At 37.1% G+C, this 22,179-nt stretch overlaps 1 protein-coding gene across 6 annotated transcripts in view; it reads right to left on the bottom strand.

Moving 5' to 3' along the window:
• POT1 (protection of telomeres 1) overlaps window positions 1-22,179 on the bottom strand; it is a 136,982-nt gene that overhangs the window by 38,813 nt on the left and 75,990 nt on the right. For 5 of the 6 annotated variants that reach the window (XR_006292013.1, XM_007063192.4, XM_043550441.1 and 2 more), the window contains 3 exons: window positions 21,447-21,577; window positions 12,312-12,602; window positions 7,707-7,862 (listed from right to left, as the gene is read on the bottom strand). Coding sequence is in view for 5 of the 6 variants with exons in the window: in XM_007063192.4 (XP_007063254.2) it covers window positions 7,707-7,862; window positions 12,312-12,602; window positions 21,447-21,577 (578 nt within the window). In the remaining variant the exon portion in view is untranslated. The remainder of the gene's footprint in view (window positions 1-7,706; window positions 7,863-12,311; window positions 12,603-21,446; window positions 21,578-22,179) is intronic. The other variant, XM_043550449.1, reaches the window with a different exon arrangement.

Genomic DNA, 22,179 nt, shown 5'->3' on the forward strand with positions numbered 1-22,179 from the left:
TCATAAGACCTAACATCTTCAGGCCCACTTGGGTAGTAGTCGAAGGGTAAAATGGAGAGACAGATACAGGTGATGAATTGCCCAGAATTGCTCATTTGGTAGAAATGCCCTCAAGCTCAAGCAGGACCCCAACAAGCTTGCTTTTTTGATTTGGTATTAATGTCAACTTCCCCATGTTTAAGATCAGACCCAGATGATCAAAAAGGAGTAATGTGAACTGTACATACAAGTGGACTTGTTCCCCTCACTGACCAATCATCCAGGTATGGGAAGACATGAATTCCTCTTTTTCTAATTTTTAGCCTGGAGTTTTAGTCTGAATCATATATAAATGAAAGACCCTTGAATATAAGGGAACTTTTTGGAGTTGAATCTTTATAAAATATACAAGAGACGCCACCTTACAAAATTTGCCTGATAGCAAAAATTTCTGAGCTGGATAAATTTTTAATAGTTAAGTGCTGTATTTCTCCTCATATCCAATGATCCTAAGGAATAAATCTAACTGTATTATTAGCTCTGAGCAGCCATTTTTTAAAGACTAAAGGTGAGATTCTACAAAGATTTGAGGCAGTTAAACATGGATTTTGGTTCTGATCTTAAAAAAACCCAACTTATTATAGCGACAATTAGAGAGCCAAATGAGTAATTTATAAAGCTATTTTTGCTCCAGCTGGCTCTATGGAGCACAAAATAGCGTATCATTATTCTTTCCACCCAAGCAAAAGAGAAATGAAACTGCTGGATTAAAAGACAGACAAGAGTTTGCAAGCTAGCAATACTCAATGTCATTATAATACATTAAGGATGGATATTGTGTTGTACTTCAAGCAAAGCCAATCGAACCACATATTGTACCATATTAGTGAATGATGAACCTCTCCAAGTTTTTTGATCACTACAAGGCATTGCTTCCCCCCGTATTTATATTTTGATCACATACACATAGATGTCTTTTCATTCTTAGTGATACTATTAATTTGTTTTAGACATTTGATAACTGCTTATAAGTAAAGTGATATAATTATAACCAGCAGCGTCATATATTAAAACGGTTGTACAGGTTATGAATAGCAACACAGTATAACATTAATTGATTATACCCTATGTAAGAAAGCGTAATATATATAAATTCCTTTGGGAGGCAGCATTGCATATTGTTAGCATCATGTTAAGCAAGAAGCTTTGAACATGCTAAGTAATATCAACTCCCAATTCACAGAATGCTTGTACAAAAAGCATATGACACTTCTTTATATTTTAGCCGGTGCTAAGATATAATCCACCAGGAAAAAAACATTAAAAAGAGCACTGCCACTATCAGTCTCTATAAATGACATCTTCAATTATAGATGTCAATGACTAGAGACAAGAAACAGCTCTCCTTACTTGAACTAGAACAATCCTCTTAATGAACTACAACTGGCACCTGTATGACAAGTATGTTTAAAAAAAATGTTAAAGAAACATCAAAATGGAAATCAACAACAAAACATTCCAGATAGCATTCAAGAACATACCAGAAGTAGGTACCAATATAATTAATAGATGATGATTCTAAAAACGACAATAAAAGAAAATATGACAAATAAAATATATGATAAATAACAAATTTACATAAGATATTTAAGGCAAGTAAAATTAAAAGCTAAAGCAACTTTTCAGCAAACGAAGTTCTCCCCACTATCCTAAACCATACAGGACAATGCCTATGTTTGTTAAAAAGAATGCACAGTATTTTAAAGAACATTTAGAGTGGCAGTCATTAAAAAGCCAATACTGGCCAATAATTAGTGTACACTGGTATCTAATATGATCAATTTCCAATTAACTTTGGTGCTCTCTATGGTACCAGTGAGCAAATATTAACTTTCTAATCCACTTGCAAAACTCAAAATGATTTCTGTTCAACATATATTGATGACCATTCTGTCTTATCCACATTCTACATAGCAATACATAATGGGTTAAATTGTGTCCAGTCCTTCAGAAGTGAGCGTCAGGAACAAGCAACACAATCAGAGACCTTGCACTGAGGAACAAAAGACCTAAAGAGATTTAGAACTCTCTCTCTCTCTCACACACACACACACGCACGCACGAAGAGGTCGGCGTGGGGAAGGACCATGGCCCTGCCTGACTGTCTACCCTGTTCAGAAGGTGCCATGTTTTCTTATATTCCAAGAGATAATCTGCTTGCTGGTACAATAAATACAGGAGCATCTGCTGGGACAATGTACATTTACATCTCTCCCAATGCAGCAATGCTGAAGAGCTATATTCTGACCTGATGGGGAAATGAAGGCAGCAACCGTACATAAAATAAAGCCTATTTATCAGTAGTAATTACAGTGTAGTCATAGTCTTACTAATCTTTAGTTTTCCCAACAGAAAACCCTATTCATAATCTGACTGGAAAAAAAGATGTATATAATATACTCAGATCTTTAGTTCTCTCTGGCATATACTGAAAGACAATATAGTTGTTTTTACAAACTCTTGCAGGGAATAAGCATGAAGATATATTCTGATGCCATGCTTCATGATTTGTTATAAATTGACTATACTGCACTACCCAATTTCTCTACTATGATCTTTTCTTGCTCCTTGTCAGAATGCTTTCAAATGCATACAATTTTAAAATAAAATTAAATATTTTATTTTTATACAGTCTTTGCTATTGACTTCTTGATAACAAGTCTGGGTAAAGGAGATTATTCTTACACTAAAACATCATTATTCAAAGCTGCTGCTGTTATTCCGAACAGTACATGATGATACTGGAAAGTGTAACCTACCATTTTAACAGCAATTCACATGAAAACACAATTCTAAAGGAATTTCAAAGGAAAAAAGGATGTACCAACAAATAACGTAGTATTTTATTGGTTCTACCATCCTGAAATTGCCAAAACACCTCCTAAATTGCAATACCTATTACGGGCATTCTTATATTAATACCTATTCTGGAAAGCACTTAGATTTTTACTTAAATCACATTGACTTCAAAAGGATTTTAAGTATGTGCTCAGAGTTAAGCACAGGATTAGGTGATTTCCTTGTCTGTGCATAACAAAAGCCTGTATTACATGACGTATTACATGAAATAATATGACCACAGATTATTTCAGTCACGTCTCTTGCAAACATTCCCTCATATGTATAGCAAGTCCTTTATTAAAGCATCTCTCCCTTTTACAAAGAACATCTGAAGTTTTAATTATGAGTCTATTCTGTATGACAAATAAGCAAAATTGAGTGCACACAAACATTAAACTTCAAAGATTTGTAAAATTTCAGCATGCAGCAGCTGGAATCCACATTTTTACTGTAACCTCACCTAAATTAAAACCACCTATTATAGCAAAAATTTAAGTCTGTAAATGAATACAAAGAAGGCTCAATGCCTACAATTCTGATTTAGCCTGTAGTTAAGAAAATGTATGTCTTAAAAATTCTAGTGAATTCCAGCGATATATGAATGCTTACTTGACGAATCATACTGTGCCATCAATATTTCGGGCAGGCACAGCTCCCTGAACTTTGCAGGTTCACAATCTTGGGGTAATTTTCCAATACTCTTTCTGTCCTCCTAGTTTCAAATCCAAATTTGTGCAAAGTGCTGTCACTTCTTCATCTATAACACATACAAAATGTGCCCCTTCCTTTATCTCCACGGCCAAAAGTCTTGCTCAGGCAAGAGATAACAAGGATGTGCATAATGCAGTCTCCTCTTCTCAGGTCTCTCTTCTTTCTTCCCATATTTCCCCTCACCAATCCTTCTAATAAGATGCAGTACATTCTACCTCTGCTGCTATGTGTTCTCATTTTCTATTGCACTTCCCATTAGTGCATTTTGCTTTATCAAAGTTTTCCACCTTATCAAACCCTTTTTCTTCATCACCATCATTATTATCATCAATTTCACCTCTAAACATCCCCCATCCCCACATTGACACTACACTTGAACAGTCTCCATTCTCCCAGGGTCCAAACCATCTCAACTCAAGCCCTTCCTAGAAATTCAGTTATTTTGGCTAGTCTTCCATTACCAACCAGAGAGAAAGGATTACTCAGTGGTTAGGCTGGGATTTGGGAGACCAGGGTTCAATTTCCCGCTCCACCACAGGCAAGTCACCTAGTCTCTGTGCCTCCGTTCCTCATCTGTAAAATGGGGATAATAGCACTTTCCTCCTACCTGATGATAAATACATCAAAGATTGGGAGGTGTTCAGATCGTATGGTATCATGAGTCATATAAGTACCTAAGATAGATTTAGTTTTGCCTGTAATAGAAATTTCAAAGATATATACTCATAAAATTGCAACATAAACATACACACAACAATCTGGACCTACAAGATATGTACTAAACCTAAGCATGTAAAACACATTCTTGTTACGTATGTGTGCCTGGTGGGCCTGGGGTAGCCCTCACTGGAAATGCTAATGTCAGGACAGGCTGCAAAAAGGGAGAGCAGATACTCCCAAGACTGGTGGGTAACACTGAAGTTAAACTCCCCAACAAGTCCCAAACTCTTCTTCCGATACCCCACACTGATTATCAAGAAGCAAAAAAAGAAATTACACAGCCCCCTTGATTGCATTCCAGTTCTCTGGCTCCAAATCAGCACCTAAGTCCAGTACAGTGAGAAGTTATTTAAAAAAGACTGCTCACACGTACGAAATGTTTTTCTGACCCCAAAGAGTCAGCCATATCACCAGGTCAGTATAGGTTTGGATGTTACCCAAAATACCACACTGTCAGCCAATCCTTTAGTGTCTAAAACTAAAGGTTTATTATAAAGAAAAAAGGAAGAACAAGGAGAGAGATTTTAAATGGTAAAACAGTCACATACATACAAAGACTTTGAAGTCCATATATCAGATTCCTAGCAGTATTGGTTAGTTTGCTGGCTTGAAAGTCCCTCTAGAACACATCCACAGCTTTGATGGGTCATTCAGTCCTTTGTTCAGAGCTTCGTTTGCAGAAAGGTTATACCAGAGGTAAGAAGCAGGAATTAAAGACAAAATGGAGAAGATGCAGGTGCATTTTATAGTCTTTTGCCATGGGGCTTGTGCTACCTTTGTCCCAAACACAAGCTGCCAGGCACATGGCCTGGAAACCTTAGAGTTCTGTCCATAGGCATGTCCCTGCATGCTTTGCCGAGTCAGAAGGCACACCCCTTGCCTTCTCTCAATGGGTCAATCGTATAGCTGATGGTCCTTAATGGGCCACTTAATGGGCTAGGCAGTGCTGATGCCAGACTGTCTGGGGGTGTCACCCAGAAGCATAGCACAAGTTTTGAAATACAGACACACATACATATCTATAACTCATAATGTAAAGGTGATACAAACATAAACAAGATTATCATATTTGGCAAATTACAACATTTTTGCATATACCTTACATGGTATATCTGGCATAACTCATTGCAATTTTATAATATTGGTATTCATAATATCCCAAAGTGTCCCCCAAACTCCATACGTGTCACAATATGTTCTTCCTCATCTCCTTTATCTGTACTTTTACTGCAAGGTTCTTGGAGCAGAAACCTTGGCTTACATAGGATCAGCAAAACCCTTTTATTGTTACTCTATATTAGGAATTCAGGTTCCTAAAATCACCTTATGGTTCTTGCATGCTGGGCCAAACAGGGCAGCAAAGCACAGATATCACATTCTCTCTGAAAGATGTTTGACTAAGTTGTGTCTGGAGAGACCTTCCTAGGGCTTGTCTTCACCTGAAAATCTAATCATGCTATGCGAATGTGAGTAGACAAAACAGATGATAGGAACATAAACATAACTTGCTGGTCAGCATAGACAAGAACAGATGTATGAGATACAAGAAGGAAGCCGGAAGAGATAAATGGGAAGAAAAGTAGAGGCAGCTTATGAAACCACCCCACATATTATGTTCTTACATTAAAACCTGGATTCAGGAGGGGAAACTTCTATTACAAACATTACTGGCTGAGAAGGATTGGGGGTGGTGCTACAAACACCCAAGACTTCACAGTAAAAGAAAACTGATCATCTTTAGAATCTTAAAAAGTGTAGACTTTCTCCTCCTAATTCTCAGACAGTACTGTTCAACATTGCTTTTCGAGTGAATCTTTTAGCAAGAGATAAATCTATATTTGGGAAAAAATCTAAGATTAATAAAAATAACTGTGTGACCAATATAGTTAACAATTCTTACATAAACAAGAGCCATCTTCTCATCTGCAAATTACTCGTGAACATGTCTTTATTTATTAATGTTTCAGTATTGTAAATTGATTTTAAGTCTACCCATAACACTGGATTAATATTTTCAACATAAAAATATATCTACACTCTCCCCTCCCCAATTACTTATAAAATTGATCCTAAAACCAAGGATATCTTAAATAGTGTAATAGTCATGCTGTAAAATGAAAGCTACATTTTCTGCTAATCTATTTTATTCAGAAGCAAGATGGTACTGTTGCTAAAGATCAAATGTTTAATTATAAAAAGAAAAGGAGTACTTGTGGCACCTTAGGGTATGTCTACACTACGAAATTAGGTCAAATTTATAGAAGTCGTTTTTTTAGAAATCGTTTTTATATATTTGAGTGTGTGTCCCCACAGAAAATGCTCTAAGTGCATTAAGTGCATTAACTCGGCGGAGTGCTTCCACAGTTACCGAGGCAAGCGTCGACTTCCGGAGTGTTGCACTGTGGGTAGCTATCCCACAGTTCCCGCAGTCTCCGGAAATGAGATTCAAAAGTTTGCGGTTCTTTTCCTACCTGGCCAGTGCATCTGAGTTGAGAGTGCTGTCCAGAGCGGTCACAATGGAGCACTCTGGGATAGCTCCTGGAGGCCAATACTGTCGAATTGTGTCCACAGTACCCCAAATTTGACCCGGCAAGGCCGATTTAAGCGCTAATCCACTTGTCAGGGGTGGTGTAAGGAAATTGATTTTAAGAGCCCTTTAAGTCGAAAAAAAGGGCTTCATCGTGTGGACGGGTGCAGGTTTACATCGATTTAACGCTGCTAAATTCGACCTAAAGTCCTAGTGTAGACCAGGGCTTAGAGACTAACAAATTTATTTGAGCATAAGCTCAGGAAAGCTTATGCTCAAATAAATTTGTTAGTCTCTAAGGTGCCACAAGTACTCCTGTTCTTTTTGCGAATACAGACTAACACGGCTGCTACTCTGAAACATGTTTAATTATGTTGTTCTTTTCCCTAAGTATAATCAACATTACTGACCCACTAAAACAAGATATGTATTGCAGAATGCAGCAGACTTCACAGAATATGCAATACCCTTTTGTAGACTGTAGAATTATCATTTAATTGGGCAACAAATTTAACCCCATTTTACATCAGTTCCAATAAATAATTTTCAACTATAGAGTACATTTTCCATAATGCATTATGTTCACATGGTAATGAATGACATTAGAATATTTGGAAAGAGCTGTTTAATTGGAAGGATAATTTTTCATAGTGATTTTAAGGTAATGAGGCTGTTTCACACCTGCTGAAGGTGATCTGCACTAAAATAGCGTGTACAGGAAAGATCGTAAAGGATAAAAAACACATTGGAAACAAAGTCATCACATGCAGAAGTGGATAGCTAGCTTTCTTGAAATGAATCCAAAACAAAAAAACAACAACAAAAAATCCAGTAAAATTAAAGTTAAAAATACTGACTTCTCTGTTACCTTCAGTGATTTTGCCAGTTTCACATGGTTATCGTAAACTAGAATGTCTACAATCAGATTTCTCAGCTGATGGATAAGAACTTTATCTCCTTCAAGGTCACTTTCTTCCACAAGCACCTTCCAAGATGGGTAAGGACATTTTGTACCATCCCATACCTGCCATGAAAAGAAATTATTTCAAAAATCCCTTTTAATACTTTTAATGTGCAAAATAAAAGGTTTAAAAAGTTGATTACTTTAGATTAAATTGTTACAAACATATGTAACTACTTACCTTCACATGATTAAATATTGTGAGTCAAAATAGTTACTAAAGTTACTTTCCTCCTTAACTAAGAAAAACACTCACTTGGTTCAGCAGCAATTTTTCAAGTTTAAGTAGTGTCGATCATAGCCCCTATATATTTTTTTTTATGCTACACATACTCTAAAGTGGTATTTACTACTCTTTTTTTCCCTCTCCAAACTTTGTCAGTCTTTATGATGAACAAGCCCAGTCCTTCAAAAGGTAAATTTAACATCTTAGCCTGAACACCACCTTAAGAAAAGCCAAATTGAAAAACCAAGTAGTAGTGGTGGAGAGTAATGGGAAGTGCCACAGATCTGGTGTAGTATGTGACACAGACTGCTTGAGGGAATGTCTAGAGACAATTTGGCCCTCTTATTAACATGGACTTGATTTTCTAGGATGCTTATCAGGCAGGTGGATTGGGAGAAGGAAAAAAACTTCTCTCAAGTATAAAAATTGTACCTGGACTTAAGAACTCAGCCCTGGAAATCTTTTGGTGGGTTCTCTCATGGTACTCAGTTGGAGGAGATGCACCCACTGGTGTTTAGCTGGCCTTTCAAAGATTCCTCTCTGTCAATAGACGTTTTTGCTACTACTGCTGTGGAAGGCAGACCAAAGGAGGAAAAGTGAGTACATGCTAGGAACTCTCTAAAAAGAGTTGTTTTCTCCCAGGGCTGAAGGTATCTGGTGCGGTGGTTCATTATGGACATTTTACTGTCATTTGATATATACCATTCAAATCTTGAATTCTGTATGTAGGTCCACATGGGGATAATTGGCAACAGAGCAAATAACCAGTCTAGGGTATCACAACAACAGAGACCTAAATTAAAGGCTAAACTATTAGCAGTTACTAGCTTCTTAAAACTACAATTTATACCCTATGAAATAAAGTGGCAAGGTTATTACCAAAGTAGACAATAATGGTTGTAATAAAATAATGGTTCAGAAAGCTGCTGTTTACAGTGTAGGAAAGAAACTAAGGGTAGATGGGGCCATAACACTTAAATGTTGGATCTACAAGGAGACACGCTTACAACCCCAATGGACACTGTTTTCTAGACAGTTCTCAATACATGGTGCCAAAGCATGTTTACCCAAGAGTTAGCATCTGTAGAGGTAATCTGCAAAAGAAAAGACAAGACTTTTCCCTTTTTGTCTACTTCCTGTAGCTTAGACGGAAAGATATCTCCTGTTTGAAGGGCCCTCAAGAGAAGCATTTACAAGAAATACAAGTCATGTGCAAAAAAGCTAGAGAAAACACATCTGCTCAACCTGACAAAGCAGACAAAAGAAGAAAGCCACCCACATTGAAGACCCAGAGCAGGAAAAGGAACTTGCTGCCATGGATCCTAAGAAGTTCTAACTTCCACAGACAACTGCACCCGGGCATAACTGGAACCAACTTTGGATCCAACATCTTACCTGATTTGGCATACTGGTGCCTAAGTTACCTCACCTATTAAAAAGTTGCCAGTATTTTTGTACTTTAAAGAAGTGGACTAAGGCACCAAGGATTTCTTTTACGGTTGGTCTCAGGAGTAGAGCCGGTCAATTGACAGAAAAAGCAGCAGTGTGTGTGGATTTTGATAAAATTTCCTCCCCATTTTCCACCTGGCTGTATTTGGAACAACTCTGTAGTCCAACACTCAAAAGAGGGAACTGATAAACTCTGATCCAAAGAGCTTATTCCCCCGTCAGATCTAAGGACAACTATTTAATTTCTGATAGCTGGAGAAACCTGAAGGACCTATGGATTCCTTTTAAGGATATCCCTTTTCATACCCATTAGCCACTAAGGCCTCTTCCAAGAAAGGTCTTTAATCTGTGGTTCCTTCTCTACTTTCATAGATGTGAGTGAAGCTTCCTTCTTAAGCAGTTGAAACACTGGGAATGAGTAGATGGAACCAATATTTTGCTAGAACAAGAAACCACTGACACTTTTTCTTTAAAGACCTGTCCATTTCTCCATCCCTGCTACCGCAGGGACCAACTCCTGTTACACTATGAACCAAAAATTTGAACATTAGGCTATTTAAAAGGCTAAAAAGGTTATTTAGTAAGCTAACTAAATCAAACCTGTGCAGGAAACAGGAACTGGTCCTTCACAGCTGATAGAAAGACAGGGACAGCTTGGAGTGGAGGCCTTTTATACTCATGGATACAAAATGCTGCAGTAGGAAACATCCATGCACCCCTTAGTTGCTTTACAGCTTTGAATGGTTCCACGGCAAGGCACGCTATTCTTATGATAGAGGTGGGCAGAGGCAATTTAATGAAGGAAGCGATAAGTCTTTTAATCTTGTAAACTTCATCTTGTTTATGCATTAAAAATTCAGTTTTATTTTTCCTTCTTCATCACCTGCTTCTGATAGCTTTTGCTCCAGTGTGAGGATTTGAGTATCCCCAATTTAAACAGAAAATTCTCAGAGCAGTTGGTAAGCACTTGCCAATTGCTCTTTGCTCATTTTTTTGCACAGCACTGCTACTGGTCATTTGGTTTATTAGTTCTGTGCAACAAATACAAAAACTGGTTAAACAAATACTATTGGCCATGCACAAAGCCCTGGAAGTAAGTTTGATTGTTTCTCTGAGTGAACATCAAAAGGTCTGTTAGGCCACCACAGTGATGACTACCTTCACATACTTATTCATTGAGCAACTGGTCTGCTGAAAATTATTAAATAGTCAAATTAATCATTGCTTTAAATCATAAGAACAAAGACTTAATCAAGAGCACCATCTGAACTATATGAAATGGTGGTGGCATGGACACTACCTTTTAGCAATTCAGCACAGGCTAGCCAAGACACTGCCAAAAGTATGAGCCTTGCTTATAGCAAAATCAATGTCTGACAGAGAATCAGATAGACTTTAGCACATAGGCACCAAGGAGTGCATTAACAATGCCATAACAATATTAACCCCAAAATTAGCATTTTTGAATTTAACTGCTATATTTAAATGCAGTTTTATGTGGTAATATCTTTATGCTACTCCTACAAAAATGACACTGTCAAGGTTACTAGTACAAATAAATTGATCTAATATGCTTCACAAGTCAAGCCTTTATTTCCCCCTCTCCCAGTTGTTCTTTTGCTTATATAAAACTGACACAAATGCAAGAGTCTATGGAACTTAAAATAAACAGAAAGCAATGAAAGATAAACAATTTAATAAATTACTTGCCTGTGTCCTTACAAAAGGATCTCACAGCACGAACGTGTGCTCATTGAGGTAATGAACTATGAACATTTTACCTCCAGTTCATAAAGTACTCAAATCATTTTATTAGTCCTTGTTTGACATCCATTTTACATGGGTTTGTTTGAATTAAAATGTTTGTAACAGCTGTAGGGCATGTTGCAGGATGTAGTTTAAATAACATTCCTTTTTATGTCATGTAAACAATGTTCTTCATGAGAACACCTATGCTGCTTAAATGAAGGAATAATGCACTATTTTCTGCCTATCTAAAAATACTAAAATATGGCTTCAGATAATTGTTTCTTGGCGTTACTACACATAAAAGCAGAAATACTCAGATGGAAAACATCAGACTGTCTCTTATTTGTTAACAGTGAACTCATGGAGGGGTTTCAGGATAAAATCAGTCCACTGTCGCTGTTTCTAATTCAGGAAAATTACACACACAGATCCCTTTTCACTTAGCTGATGTTAAGTATTAATTCCCTGAAAGTGCTTTCAAACAGTGTGACACACTGTATTTTGTTTCTTTACTCAAGCACTGATTCTGTAAAGAATTTAGGCATAACTAATAAAGGCTAACTCAAATACCTCAAAAAGACAGCATACTCAATCCATCCATCCATATGCTAAACAATGATACATAGTGCATTAAATTATATCCTGCTTCTGTTCTAATGAAACATAATACAGAGAAGTGTACATAAAAGAAGTCTGTTATTTAACTAGCAACAATGTAAAAACTTAAAACAGACAATATCATTTTTTCAGCATTAAGAAATTCTGTAATTTCAAACTACAAATGCTTGTGAAATCCTATTCTGAACACGTACCTTGTCAACAAATATTTGTGAATAATTCTAGAGGAATAGGTGAGCTGAATGTCTTTAAAGACAAATGAAAGTATGAATTTGTATGAAAGTGAACTGGTTGAGGATCATATATTTACTAAAATAACCCTTAGATGTCGAAAAGACTCTTATATAATATTATTTAAATATAAGATTGAGTGAATTCATTAAAACCTTGAAACATAAAGCCTTGAAATAAGAATCTAATAGTCAATCTGTAACAACTATTTAAATTATTTAAATTGTTTAAAAATCCACCTTGAGAAGAAAGGAAGATCCATCCACTTCTGCCTTCCCTACAAGCTGGCAAGTAAGGTCAAAAAACAGCATTGGCTGGACACCAGACAATTTTGCTGTTGGCCCACAGACTGAAAGATTACTAGCTGCCCACATACGTAGTTCTTCTATTGTTTTCTGTTCTTCTTCTGTGAAAGAGTACGATTTACTAGAGGTTCGAGGCACTATCGGTGCTCCTACGGTTCCATCAAATGTCAAGGATGCAAAGCCAATACCAGTAATCCCCTGCATCTGTTCATTGTATTCCCTGATCTACAACACAAAAACAGGAAGAAAAAAAATATTGACTACAGTGCATGAAAATGTATAAAAATTTCAATATTTTATATGCATAAAAATGATTGTTGCCTGTTATCGCTCTTTAAAATGTATTAGTCCTACAAAATAAGAACACATATGGAGGGAGGAACCAAATGAAAAGACACCAAAACAAATGAATACACCCAGAAAACCAACCAGACAAGCAACAGAAAATGCAACCTAACACCAATAATTCCTGTACTGGCAGGATCCAAAATGCATATGTAAATAAATTATAAAAATAATTAGCTCCCATATAAAGCTTTTCATTCATCGACCTCAAAGTGCTTTCCAAATGGAGGTAAGCATCTGCCCTACTACCCTTTACAGATGAGGAAACAGAGGTACAGGGTGAGGTGAAGGTCAAAAGTATAACTGGGTTAAAAAAAATTAGATAAGTTCATGGAAGATAGCTCCATCAATGGTTATTAGCCAAGCTGGTCAGGGATGCAACCCATGCTCTGGGTGTCCATAAACCTTTGACTGCCAGAAGCTGGAACTGAACAACAGGCGATGGATCACTCAATAATTGTTAGTTTCAGAGTAGCAGCCGTGTTAGTCTGTATCCGCAAAAAGAAAAGGAGTACTTGTGGCATCTTAGAGACTAACCAATTTATCTGAGCATAAGCTTTCGTGAGCAACAGCTCACTTCATTGGATGCTGTGTTCTGTTCATTACCTTTGAAGCATCTGTCACTGGGCACTGTCGGAAGACAGACTAGTGGGCTCAATAGGGCTGTTCTTATTTTCTTATGGCTTGCCACAGGTTACTAAGCAGACCACTGATAGAGCCCCAGTATCATAATTCCCAGTCCAGCTCCTTATATACTAGACCACACTGCCAGCTAATAAAGTAGATTGTTGAACATTGCCCCTTCGGTTCCTCAATAATAAAATACACCAATTCTGTGAGCTACACTTCTACTCTTATGACAACACAATAAATAGATCAATTTCCCCCTTGATTCATGCATGTAACTTACCTTAATGGGAGTTCTGAGTCCCAAATATTCTTCTTCCTGCAATGGACACCTGCCTGCCAGATGACTGATTTAACTTATGCTTGCCACTATCCAATGCATTCTGGAAAGCTCAAATCCTGAAGGGTTCCCTCAAGCAGCAGACAGTCTGCTCCTCATATTCTCCAGTCTCTATGTGATGTCAATAGGACATCCTCACATACATGATATGTTCCATAAACAGGAGCTCTAGGCACTGGCCCACTTCGCCAAGTGGGTAATCCAGCCCTATATAATTTAAGAGTTGGCTATCAAAAGGTAGTAATTGTTCAGAATAACTCATCTGAATAATTTTGCCATTTCTACATCCTAGATCTTAGCCATGCTGTAAAATGATCAGTACAGGGTTCCCAGTGCCCTGTTTTCAGGCCAATTAAATACTTTAGCAATTTAGAAAATAGCACAAACCCAAAAGAACCTGTACTACAAAACTGTTCTAAACAGCAGGAGATTTAATCAAGAATTTGCCAACATTTCCAGAGCATAATTTGTAACATAAATATACAAATAAATAAATAAACGTTATCAATTTGTAAACAAAGCAGCTAAAGAGGGCTTGATATCAGGAAGTCCCTTAATCCTTGCTACTTTGTCTACAATTATAAATGCCTTAAGGATCATTTCTAGGATAAAATCCAACCTTACATGCACTTATATATTCTCTAGACCTGACAGATAAAGTAAGCAGCATTTCATGAGGTAGCTTTTCCTAAAGATGTTATAAATTTTAATCTTTTGACCTTCAGCTAAAACCAACCAACCAAAAAAAAACAACAACAGAAGAACAAAAGATATAAATCTGGAATGTATGCATTTTTCATAATTCTTTTGAAGTGAATCAACTCTGTCTCCTAACTCCCACCTCAATGCAAAAAAAGTAAACTTCTGTTTTAAACAGCATAGACCCATGATAAATGAATAGCCTTTAGCTCTGCTGCTGACACTGGCAATATATTCTATACTATGCACAAAACTATGCAGCACTGAGGGAAAAGGAAAGCCTTCTTTCTTCAGTTTTATTCATTTATCTATGATCAAAAAGATTTCAGCTATATCATCAAATATTTTATGTGGCATTTCAAATGAATCCCTCTCACAGATGTTTTGCTTTTATTTCCCATTTATTTGTTCAATAATTTATCAAGTACCCATTGCCATAGTATCTCAGCAACTTACAGACTGAAAACTCACCACTAGACCTAAGAGAGAGAAGTTTATGAAGCTCTTAACTTCCTGTGTAAGTAAAGACAGGAAAGTATACTGGCTCATGTGGAATCCTTTGAGCTTTCATCTATCCCTTCAATTTAGACTATTTTCGCTGACTATAGCCTTGATTTCATGCTCCTTTCTTATGGGCTCTGTTTGTGTGTGCCATGCTCCTACGGTCTCTATGAGTAACCTTAGTTTATTACAATTGAAATCAGAGACAAACACAGTTAAGTACAGTAATTAAGCAGTAAAGGAAATGAAACATAAGAGAGTAGACCTCAAAAAGCATGATGGAGGACATTAACAAATGATCTTGAAGTGAAGAGTTTTTTCTGTGAAATTCCTTAAGTTTGGGTAAGTGAGGAAGCCACTCACAGGTCTCAAAGCTGTTCATAAGGTAAATAATGCATGGTACTATTTAGCAAATGACAATGTGAACAGAAAAGTACATAGAGCAGAGGTTACAAAGAAAAAAAAATGACCTAGCTGAGAACATCAGAACCAAGGAACAGATGATATAGAGGGAGAATGTTCTTGGCTTGCCCATTGCAAAGGACTGTGACTAAATAAGTGGAGTGTAATCTAAAGAAAATTCATGGACAGAGTTCCATCAAATGTGGCTTGTTAAAGCACAGTGAATAGTTCTCAAACCATGGTAAGCAATGCAACACTATAAAATAGCTATGTTTAAACTAATTTTAGTTTTAACTAAATGTAGATAAAGCTAACCTGTGAATTTAGTAAAAGATGACAACCTTTTCCTACAAGAAATGCTTTTTATTATTCCTGGAATCTTGGCTGGTGGCAAGACAGATACTCTCTGGAATAAATAATTATCACTGTAGCAAAACATCTACTGGGGGAAAAAAAAATACAACGAAACAGATGGTGTGGACCATGCTTGCAATGAGCAAGCAACTACCTTCACTTATGGTTTAAGGGAGCTTCTGGATAAGTAATTTTAAACCTGAAGAATTGAGTGCGAAATCCTGACCCCACTGAAGTCAAAGATAAACACCCATATACTTCAATAGGACAGGATTTCACCCGGAATATATTTACACAACAGTTGCTAATCTCCAATGCTTCATGAATAGATTTTAAAAAGCCAAATGCATCTGGATTCAAAAAAACATTATCTATCTAGTTCAATGGAAGGGAAAGTGTGGTAATAAATTGAATATTAGACTGGGATAATTTTGAGGTAATTTTCCATCAAAACTGATAGTTAAATTATAAAGGCAAGAGCAACGTAAGAGACTTTACAAAACTACTGCTGTCACAGATCATCAAAATGCTTCACAAAGACAACATAAAGCTAGTTTATAACTGCTACAGTAAGAAGAATCTAAACTAAATCTGAAAGTTGATTTCCAGCTGGATTAGGAATCGAAGACAGCTTTTTCAAACCTGGATGCCACAAGTTCAAAGGCTTGATCATAATTTCCATATTTCTCAAAAGAATGTCTGGTAGTTTCAAGACAAAGGGTTTGTTTGTTTCTTAAATAGAACAATATTTCACTGTAGATAGTCTTCTCTGATGAATTCCTTCTTAAACTGAAACCAGGCAAAGAATATACTGTATGTTGCTATAAGGCATTGGCAAAACAGTAAAGTTATAATTTACTTAAGCATCTTAAAATTATTATACGCAACTTAGTTAACTTTTACTATTCTAAATTTGCCAAGTGATCGAACCTTGACCAGCTCAATCAGATTCTCAGATTATTCCTGAGATAGAGGATTGATGCCTGTGACAGCTACTTTTATGAAAACATTTTCCTTCCCAAAATGATGTCTTCTGGAACATTACCTTATATTTTGTAAATGTTTTGTCACATTCCTTTAAGTGTACTAATCCACAATTTAAACTAGTTTCAGTAATACGGTATCCTGATCATATTCTCTCTCGTATATTTGGGTTTTACTATTTTAATTCCTTTATCCTAATAGATGCATAATAATTGAGGCCATATAAGAAGGCAGGTGTAATGGAAGAGAGAAGTAACATATAATATTTCAGTAAATATGTTGTGTTCCCAATGTTAATTAAATCTTTGTGCATATATTTAAACAGAATGCTAACAAAAATAAATTACTACAAGCAGTTGTAATGATTTGAAGAGAATATCCACCAGCTTCTAAAATAGGACACATTTAAAAAGACACAATTTGGACACTATGCTGTGCAAGCTTCTCCATACAGTTTTGCCAATGCACTTATTTATCAAATAGCCAACACCAACTATTGTACAGAAATTGCTGATCTGGGTGGATAGTTTCAAGCTTGTGAGTGTGCATTTGTTTCAAAAGTGTACAAACACTAAATAGGATTTGCATCTAAGGCAAATGCATTACACCACTATGGCACTTAGTCCCCTTCATGGTATTGTGCTATAAATGTGGTGGCCTCAGTCCAGGTCCTAGGGGACAGATGTCCACACAAAACACACAAAAAGTCACAAACAGTGCCATCATGACTGTTGGCATCCTTACTGGAAGTCTCAGTAGAGGATTAAGGATGAAAAAAGTATTGACACTAAACTACTCTTAACTTTTGAGATGGTCCCACCAAGTCAGGATAGAGTAACATGAAGAACAGCCATGCTGGATCAAACCTGTGGTCTGTCCATTATTCTGTCTCAGAGAGTAGCCAGCTCAACATGCTTCAGAGGAAGGTTAAGGAAACATGCAGTAGGTGGATGTGGGATAATCACCCACTCCATGAAGGTCTTATGCTGACCCTAAATAGCTAGAAATTGGTTTAAGCCAGTATTGCATTTTCTTGCGTTACAATTCCAAAAAGCCCAACACCATTTTTTTTTTGTTTTAAACTCAAGGATGAAAGTAGTATTGTGGATGAACTATGCTTTAATTCCTTTGCCTGATTGAACGTTGTGGAGGTGAAGAACCACCTACTTATTACAGTTATACAGCAACCCTGATATTCTATGAAAAGAAAAGGAGTACTTGTGGCACCTTAGAGACTAACAAATTTATTTGAGCATAAGCTTTCGTGAGCTACAGCTCACTTCATCGGATGCATTCAGTGGAAAATACAGTGGGGAGATTTATATACATAGAGAACATGAAACAATGGGTGTTACCATACACACTGTAACGAGAGTGATCAGGTAAGGTGAGCTATTACCATCAGGAGAGCTGGGGGGGGGGGGGGGGGGGGGGAGGGAACCTTTTGTAGCGATAATCAAAGTGGGCCATTTCCAGCAGTTGACAAGAACGTGTGAGGAACAGTGTGGGGGAGGGAGGGAAATGCCAGCGGAAGTTGGTCCAATAAAAGGTATTACCTCACCCACCTTGTGTCTCTAATATTCTGGGACCAGCATGGCTACAACAACACTGCAAACAACATTCTATTGAAGAGGCAACCCTAAAAGACAGACAGACACAGCACACATTTCTCTGATAATACTGTAGTTAAGAAACAATTTGGAATATTTTAAAATTGTGAAAGACTTGGCAAAATAACACTAAAGAGGATTTCCGGTAACACGCTAACAGAAAACAGATGTACCAGAAACAACAATCCCTAGTTATAGACATACCTGGTCACACTGTCCACAGTTAAGGTTGCCTGACACATCCCATATTAAGATCCTGTGTTCAAGTTCCTTATAATTTTGTCAGACTTTAACCATTTGGACTGAATTACTTCCATGCCAAATGTGTGCCTCAGGCTGAATATTTTTCAAGTTTCAGCCAAAATGGTTTGGTTGTTTCTTTGAATGAGTTTGGGAGAAAATATACCGTTTTGCCAATATTATAAAAAATTCTTACAACTGTTCAGTTGAGTCGCTCTAGTGCTCCCATGCATGAAGCAAGGGCTTGAAATTTGGCAGGGGAGAGTTTTCCTCATGCTGGGGATGTGCTTTTTGCCATTCCTTGAAAAAGCACCTAAATCTGGTCAAGTTTTCCACTCTACACATTACTGTAAAAATCTTTGTACAAAATATGCCTTGTGAGGTATCATTTTAAACCTAATAACTGACTGGTCAATAATATTATAGTGCAATGTTTGTAGCAACCTTGTGTGTACAGTTATGAAATCCCCCGCCCCATGATGCTACAGGCACATATTCAAACTCACATAGCCCCAGTTAGGTAGAACTGGTCAAGAAGGCCTGTATTAAACAAAGAAATGTGTGTGTACCTCAATTTGCATATACGCTGAAAATATACTCCTCAGACAGTGAAAGAGGGAAGAACCAAGACAAAGAAAATGTGCATTTCCATATGCACTGGTGAAAAGACACAGAATGAAGCCACTTTCCCACCAGACTCCAAGTCTCTTTGCTCTCAGCTGGAAAAAAATTTATCTCAAGAAAATAAATTTCAAAAGGGTGATTGAACTATAAAATTGAGGGACAAAAATACCCCAAGTTATCTCTCCCTATCCACCTCTCTCTCATGACTTAAGATGACAAAAAAAAAAACAGCTGTTGGAACATGGGAGAAGATCCTGACCAGAAATTTGGTCAGCAATGCTACTGAAAACCTGTGGTAAGAATTTCATCTTGACCAAGTCTAGTTTGTTAAGTTTAGTAGTAGGAAGCTTTTATTTTTATTTTCCTTGTAACCATTTTTGACTTTAATGCCTAAATACTTGTACTCATTTAAAACTTATCTATTTGTAGTTACATAAACTTGTTTTATTCTTTAATCAAAACTAATTCAGGGTTATGAACTGTATGTGTAACCCCATTTGAGGTGGCAACCTGTTGTATCTTGATCTCCTTAGAGAGGCAATGGACCTAATATATCTGGACTGCCCAAGAGAGGGTTGGACAGTGCTAAATGCACTTTTGGGGGGAAATTCATGATTGGGAGTGTGTTGGCGTCATCCTGCACGTGGTAACCCAGGCTGGTGGAAGCCAGATTGTGACTGGAGTGTTGCTAGCAGGCTGCAGCTATACACAATCACTCAGGGTGTTATCTGCATGCTGTTTGCGAGCTGCCCAGGTGGAAGCTACAACAGTGAAGCATTGTTAGGCATCCTAGGTTGCAGGGCACGGGTGACACAGCCCCTCACTGGTCTGGATTGCATCCTGAAATGTCACATGATCATGTAATTAAAGACTGTATCATAATACATACTCACAAGAGGGCCAAATTACTGTTGCATGGGCAACCTCAATTCTGGTATTTCCTAACTTTTTGAGCGCTGGACTTGTAACCTCAACATTCGTTTAATGTAGTTTAGTGTGTGTAACATAAGGTCAAAAGGGGAGTACAATATGTACGGTGTTGATATAACACAACATTTTGAGACCGTGTGCTTCCACTGTTAGGGAGAAAGCTAAACTTCCTTCCCTCCACGGTGTTCCGCCCACAGTAGTAAGAGGCACAGGTATATCTGTAGTAACTGATGGAGTAGAAGGCACAGGTATATTTGTAGTAATTCATTAAGTATTAGCTTAAATCACAAAATTACAAGAAATATTAACAGAAATATAATTATGCAAAACATAATCTTTCAATCCTGTTATCAAGATGCTTGCAATTTTCATTTCCTGAAACACTGAGCAAATCAAGTGATTCTGTATCTAGACTAATCCCAACTGAACTCTTTTTCCCCATTACATTAGCAGCTCTGACCCACCAGGCCTTGCCAATACCTGTTTTAATTATTATCGTGGTGCAGTAGCACCACTATAATAAAGGGTATGTCACGACTTTGGTCTAAAGGGCAACCTTCTACGGCCTCTTAAATTAGCATGCTTAGTCAGATTCCTTTGAAATGTGGTGTGCCTTATAAGGGTGCAGAATTGGCTTAGTGACTCAATTTCGGGTCATTTAAGACAGAGATTGTGGAGTTGTAAACACCCCATAAGAGCCATTTTTCAAAAAGTTTCTAGGTTTTGTTTCTTTTATTTATTTATTTTTGGCTCAGAGCTACAGATAAAACTATTGATGTAATGTTGGTCTCAGTCTGTTGAATTTTACCCAAGGTGGTGCATGGTACTCACTAAATCTTTGGGAGACCCAAATTGAGAACAGTATTTAAGATTATGTAGATTTTTACAGTGCACGTGTGCCAGTACATAAAAACGGCTAGAAAGTTTCCACTGCCGCCATTTTATAGAGGACTATGGCTAGCTAGTTGACTTTAGAGCAGCCTCCAGATTCATCTAGCATGCCCCAGAGTTGGGGTGACGTTCAAGGAAACTAGCTCAAATAATTCTAATAGTTTGAAGAGGCGTGGTTTTTGTTTACACAATCCATGGTGGCTTACTCCTATCATATTCTGTTCACATATGAATTCTATAGCTATCTTTAATGATTTTATTCATTTAGTTTACCTAGTACTCAAATAAGGCTTACTGTTCTGGAATTCCCAGGATTACCTCTAACTTTCTTAAGATAAAAACTACCAACAGTATGCCTATTAATTATTATTATTAGTTTTTGAAATCAATTTAGTCTTGGTTCATAAACTAGTGAACTTCTTTGTCCCGCATCGGGCTTTCACAATATGAATGAAGTTATCCCCACATTGCTGATGCCTCTCCCCCCCCCCAAAAAAAACCCCAAATGTATTAAAAACGTACCTTTATTCTATGAAATCGAACAATATCTCCAATTTTGTAGATTTTTGGAAGAGCATCTAGATTTCCATTAAAAAGTGTGCATGTTAATTTCACATTTGATTGGTCCACAATTGTTACAACAGAACAATAATCTGTAAAATATAAAAAAAGAATGTATAATAGGACTTAATGACATTTTAGTATTAATATATTCATATTTGGATTAACACATAAATCAAGGGAGTAATGCTAATAAGAAAATTCGTCCCATCATATGCTATGTAAGCTGTTAGAATAGCTGAAAACCAGTATGGTTGCTTGTGCAAAGAGCTCTGAGTCAGAAACTCCCACATTCTGCTGTTCTGCCATGGGCCCACTGTAGGGTTTGGAGAATGTTACATCTTCACAAGTCTCAGTTTCCTCATCTGCAAAATGGGGAAAATAGCTATTTACCTCACAGAGTTGTGAGAATAATAGTGTTTCCACTGTACTGTAAGAGATAAAGAGCTGTGCAAGTGTCAAGAGTAAATTAAAACATTAATTACCACCCCACACGCAGACATAAGAAAAAGAGTTGCAGTCACATATCAGTGGTTTGAAAGTTTATCGTCTTTCAAGCTGCTATTTTATTTAGTTTTGGGAGGTAGGCATTGGAGACCCAGGAAACGGCACTGCAATTCCACAACAAGCCGCAGGGTCAAACTCCAAAGACTATATGACCTTTATTCTGCCTCACTAGAACTGTAACAGTGTA

Source organism: Chelonia mydas, chromosome 1 (assembly GCF_015237465.2).
Source record: "Chelonia mydas isolate rCheMyd1 chromosome 1, rCheMyd1.pri.v2, whole genome shotgun sequence".
Classification (NCBI taxonomy): domain Eukaryota; kingdom Metazoa; phylum Chordata; order Testudines; family Cheloniidae; genus Chelonia; species Chelonia mydas.